General features: G+C 43.1%; 1 protein-coding gene across 1 annotated transcript; it reads right to left on the bottom strand.

Annotated features, from left to right (window-relative positions):
- Positions 1-216: 216 nt before the first annotated feature.
- Positions 217-5,381, bottom strand: LOC310863585 (uncharacterized protein). Its single transcript, XM_083772036.1, has 5 exons — positions 5,180-5,381; positions 4,443-4,679; positions 3,748-4,031; positions 1,529-1,602; positions 217-1,421 (listed from the first exon to the last, which is right to left on the bottom strand). The coding sequence occupies exons 1-5, from the start codon at positions 5,364-5,366 to the stop codon at positions 452-454; spliced, it is 1,752 nt and encodes a 583-aa protein (XP_083628162.1). The 5' UTR covers positions 5,367-5,381; the 3' UTR covers positions 217-451.
- Between the last annotated feature and the right edge of the window lie 588 nt (positions 5,382-5,969).

Raw genomic sequence — 5,969 nt, 5'->3', positions numbered from 1 at the left:
ACGGCAGTACTGTTGCTTTTGCTAGGGTCAATGTTTTTTTATAATAAAAAATTTATCTTCTTACCACTCTTCTCTTACCTGTCCTGTACCCATCTTGTTTCACGCTTACTGCTGTTGCTATGACATATATATATGATCAATAAAGGTCTGTCTGTCTGTCTAGTTTAGAGCATAATAGCACACAGAATTATAAATCTTATGTACAAGAAATAAAGGAAATCTTTATTAAATTATTACATTTGTCCTCTAATACAACATGCACCTCAAGGCACGGAATACCTTACTCAAGTCAATCAAATAAATGTGTTAAAATTGTACTCAAGTTGCCAATTGAAAAAACAAAAAAAACAAACATGTTTTTTGTGTATGTGTGATTTCACAAATAATTAAACTCCTAATGGAGAACTACATACTAGTACTAGCAGACTCAAAACTCACTAACAATTTGACATCAGACATCAGAATTCAAACTTGGCAAGTAATGATGAAAAAAGAAGTGGTCTAATTTTGGTTTCATGATCTTGAAAACGGACTTGTTTCGGTAGATACGCTGGACCAGAATGTCATCCTCTGCGTACACAACCATATCACACCACTCAGTGCCTGTCACCATCATCTCCCCCTGCATCTGATAGTAGTGAGCATGGTTCTTCTTCAACTCCAAGATGCCATACTGGAAGTCCAGGAAATTGCATTCCACAAAACTTCGTACTTTGGGGCATTTGATAAACACAAGGCCATAACTTGGGGTCTCGGTGGGGTCGTAGATCATCCCGTCTGGGATCGCCGCCAGCCACGGAGCGTCTGGGTGGACGACCAAACCACAGGGAGACCAGTTGACAAACATTTGTCTGCAGTATTCCCGGAGAGCTTCAGGCCTGACTTTCGCCTCTCTATTCAACACTGTTGACTCGCGGGCTCCTTTCTGTATCTTAGCAGCCAAGTGACTTGCGAGACTCTTTCCCCCTTTCAATTGGCAGACCTCCATGAAACGGCTCGTCAAACGAAACTTCCTCAGCTCCTCCACTGTCCCCGTCAGTCCCCGAGTGGAAAGCTCCAAATTGTGTGATCCATCCCAGGTGGTTTCCAGGGACTTCATGTGCTCTCGGCTCTGCTTACTGAGGACAGGGGGGGACAATGCTGGCCCCAGTTTGTGCGACGCCAATGGAAGAGATGGCGGAGGGGGGGCATTGTCATGAGGACTGTAATCTCTGCTTGATGGCAGAGGATAATGGTAGGACAGAGGGCAGCCTTGGGGGACTTTTCCAATAGCACTGTCCACTAAGGGCACATCATCCTTCATCCCCATTTTGGCTATAAGAGGTTTACTCTCATCAGGGATGTCCTTGAAGGCTTCAACGAGCCGAGAATAAAAAGTCTTGTCGTAATGCACTACGCCATCAAGAGGTTTCACTGTGGTCCTGTAGGAAAGCAATACACATTACAAATTAAGATATATATATATATATTTATTTTGCTTTTTGCTCATTGATAGTTTAAATGTCAAATGTTGGTTTTCTAGTCCTACCTTGGAAGCTGTAGGATGGTTTTCTGCACAGGTTTCCTTGCTTTTTTCTTTGTTCTTGGTTTCAACCTTCCACCCTACGAAGAAAAACTAATTTGAATACTTTAACATGTGTAGCACAGGCTGATTGTATAAATAAAACATCCCATTCCAAGGCTGTACAGATCAATGGCCAACTGCTTGTCCAACTGCTATAAGCCTGTCATGATAGTCAAATATGTACCAAAAACTGAAACTACCACATAAATCATAATTCAACTCGTGGCCGTAGGTTGCGCTCAATATCGAGCTAAACAAGATAAACATTTAATCAGAGTTCTAGAACCACGTTACAAAGTGCCAAGCAAATCGTATCGTATAACCTGCGTTATGCATAAGAAATAAAGGCAAGAGAAGTTAGTGAAGGGCTGTACTCTGGCAAGCCGTTTTAACATCTAAGACTCGATAAAGTGCCCCTCGGGGCACAGGTCTCCACCAGGCCAGGTCAGGTTGTGGCCTCCTGGTGGCGCTATAATAGGCCAATGTGAAAAGGGTGCCATTTCTTCTTATGCCTTGGATGGCAATTTGATGATTTGAGGCATTTTGTTCCAAAAATGTGTTTGGAAAAATCCACCTGTTGGTGGCGCTATAACAGGCCAATGTGAAAAGGGTGGAATATACTCCTCAGCCTAGTAGGAAAGTAGGAAAGATTTCACAAATTGCACGCTGCATTCATGATTTGAGGCTTTTTGTTTCAAACGGGCCAATCCTACAGACTTTGAAAGCCAATGTTAGCCAATTAGGATGGGATATGAAATATCGGACGGATCCGGCTTGAACACATGACTATAGAGATACTGTGTAACGATTTGCAGGATGTTTGGACAGAATCTGGAGGAGTAATATCAAAAAATGTGTTTTACAAAAGTCGGCCTCCTGGTGGCGCTATAACAGGCCGTTCTGGAAAACTTGGGGCAGAGGTTCATCGTTGGCATCCAGGGAGTATGCGTGCAAAATTTGGTATCGACCGGGTTAACGGTGCCGGAGATTAGCTGGTAACAGACAGACGGACGGATGGACGCACGCACGGACGGACGGACGGAGTGTAAAACATACTATCTCCCGTGCAGGTAGATAAAAGATGTAAAAATAGTAAAAAGGTGCTCGTGGATCAATCGGCATAAGACATCAATGTGGTCTTCTGCTGCTGCTGCTCTGCTGCTCTGTTTCAAGGTTGGACATGTTGTGCATTCAGAGATGCTCTTCTGCATTCCTTGGTTGTAACGAGTAGTTATTCGGGTTACTTTCTGTTGTCTTTCTGACAGGTCGAACCAGTCAGGCCATTATCCTCTGACGTCACCTCTGGCCATCATATTTTCTCTTTTTGTGGACAATTCTCTGTAAACCCTACAGCTGGTTGTGTGTGGAAAATCCCAGTAATTTCTGACACACTGTTTGGCATCACCAGCCATACCAGATTCAGTTAGTTGAATCAACTTTTTCCCCATTCTGATGCTCAAGTTTGAACTGCAGAAGATCGTCTTGAGACTCTTGACCATGTCTACATGCATAAATGCACCAAGTTGCTGCCATGTGATTTGCTGATTATAAATGTGCGTTAAAGGTATATTCAGTGATTTCACTTAATTCAAATATCACTTTTTTTATAGAGTGTGCTGACTAGAGTTCCCTGTGCCCAGTTAACCCCTGGGGTAAAGAAAATACGTAGGTTTCATTTTTTGGCTAGGTGGCCCAGCCGCCTAGCCATCATTCAATCAGGATAGAGGGGCCTTCCGCCAATCATGATCGAGCGGGGGCGGGGGCGGGCCTTGGTGTGCGTGCTGTTGGCCTGTTGCGTGCCCTCAAATGCCTCAAATCATCCAATTGCCATCCAAGGCGTAAGAAGAAATGGCACCCTTTTCATTGGCCTATTATAGCGCCACCAGGAGGCCACAACCTGACCTGGCCTGGTGGAGACCTGGGCCCAGAGGGGCACTTTATCTAGTTTTCAATATGTACTTTGCTCAATGCTCAGTCAATCAAATCATCGCTATGGGGTCATCAGCCAATGTTCCGTTTATAGAAAACCTCAAAGCTGGTAATAGGAGGGGCTAGCGCCCCTCAAAAACGATTGTATACTTGGCAAGTAAATAGGCTAAAACAACAGCCAAGATTTAACTGAACTTGAACTTAAATTAACTTTGCAAATATGTCAAACTAACAAGATTATACTACGAACATACCTTTTTCTTCAAGCTCTGTCCACATTCCTTACACTGCGAACATTGCTGTGGTTGATCATCGGCGTCACCATCATCACACTCCATGTCTGACATTGTGGACATGGACCCATCATTCATACGCGACTCCACCTTTAGAACAGGTAAGGAATCACCGTCCTCCACCTTTTGTGGATCTATGAAGGAAGTTGTGGCAGCTTCATCCTCAATCTTTAGTATGATGGAGGTTGTGGCAGCTGAGTCATCCTCAACCTTCAGTGGCTGTGATGAATTGAACAAGGTGGACCCTGTTGTAATTAACAAGTGTAATGCTTAATTGGGTCGTCCACTCACAGTTAACAGTCTTTGTATTGAGTTTGTGCTTGAAATGTACTGCAATTCTGCAAACTGTTAACCCATTCTGAACGGGAACCCATTTTGGTGTTAGCATCATGTTATGCTTTAGCTATTGAAAAATAGCAGATCTACAAGCTCATATCGCGCCACCGAGTGGCGCGATACGAGCTTGTAGGTCTGCTATTTTTGAAAAATCGAAGAGCGACTGACATTTTTAGAATCTAATCTCAGGTCAGAATGGGTTAATCAGACCCAGTGTTTGTCCGGCGGAAACCTCGTATGAATCTGATCTCAGGTCAGAATGGGTTAATAAATATTTAAATCAATCAATCAATGTATGATGGAGGTTGCAGCAGTGTCACCTTCAATCTTTAGTATGATGGAGGTTGCAGCAGAGTCATCCTCAACCTTCGGTGGTTGTATGATGGAGGTTGCAGCAGTGCCACCTTCAACCTTTAGTATGATAGGTGTTGTGGCGTCTCCGTCACTGATCTCATGTGTTTCCGGTTCCTCTTTCACATGACAAGTCTCTGGTAGCACCTCCTGGCCCACACTGGCACGCTCAAGGGTGGGTGTGGCTGATGCCTCCGAACCTTGGTCTATATTGATAAACACAGAAGTATTAGACAGAATACTCATGATACATGATTGATTGAAATTCTTTATTTGGAATACCCCTTGAGATACAATATCTCGTTTTTGAGAGGGTCCACAAGCATACAATCAATACAAGGTAATTAACAGAAAATAAAAAGGAAAACAAAACAAAACATAACAAAGTCAAGAGTCTGAATTTAGACTTTGCCTGACACATTTTGACAATGTTATCATCACAATGTAATTAGAGCTAACTAACACTAGTGTAGTGTAGAGAGAGACTAGCCCCTCTCGGAACCCTACGTAAAGTTTGTTTACACTAAAGTGTAGTAGTGTAAACAAACGTTACGTAGGCTCCCGAGAGGGGCTATGTAGACTATAGAGACTAGCCTCCTGCTAGCTCTGGTTCTGAATACATAATACGATGCGCGAGGATGTCACTTTTTGTTGGTTAAAAAAAAAAAGACACCATCGTACTGCGGGCGGAGGTACAACTACAAACCTATGCGACATAGTCTGATCTCGGGCTTTGGATTCATGAACACAGCGCGCAGAGTCTCCTTCAGACGGTTGTTTTCTTCGCGGTACTCTTCAACAATGTTTTCAACTTGTGCAAACAGCTCTATTGCAGTTGCTGTCATTCGTTCTGTAAAAAGGCTCTTAAGCGTTTCAAGGTTGCTGTTCTCCATTTTGATGTTTGTTCATTTGCTTAGTTTGCTTGTTGCAAGAGGCTTTGATTTTGAGGGTTTGCGTAAAAGCGCGCAGTCTCTGTAGAATGAAAGAAAAAAAAACAACCTGCGTAAACATCACGTGACGTTGGTAAACTTCCGTCTTCCTGATGTGATTTCCGGAAAACTGGACACATTGCTACCTCCTACAGGTCTGGAGTGTTAGTTTGTGACTGACAACCATACTAAGGTACTACATATTAAATGAATTAAAGCACTGCTTTCACTGTCCTTGGCTGGTTTTCAGTGGGATTCAGTATGTGTTAAGAATACTTCTGTGGGTTTACTTGTTGTGTCCTATGCCACCACAATGAGGAACGCCCTACCCACAGTAATTAAGACATCCCTTGATTCCTTTAAAACCGCTCACTGGCCCCCATGAATTCTGAATCCCCCACCCACCCACCCACCCTCTTTCTATATGTTTTTTTTCTCCTCTCTTTGATGATTTCCTGTTTTGGCTATATAGAAGTATATATTTGTACGTCTCTAAATGTTTTGATGAATTGAAAACGGTGGACCCTGGTGTAAACAAGTGTAATGTTTAATCACGGATCGTCCACA

The sequence above is a fragment of the Protomyctophum parallelum genome (genome assembly GCF_964188405.1).
Source record: "Protomyctophum parallelum genome assembly, chromosome: 8".
NCBI classification, from domain to species: Eukaryota; Metazoa; Chordata; class Actinopteri; order Myctophiformes; family Myctophidae; genus Protomyctophum; species Protomyctophum parallelum.
Note: the sequence above shows the minus strand (reverse complement) of the source record. Positions and strands in the feature narration are given on the sequence as shown.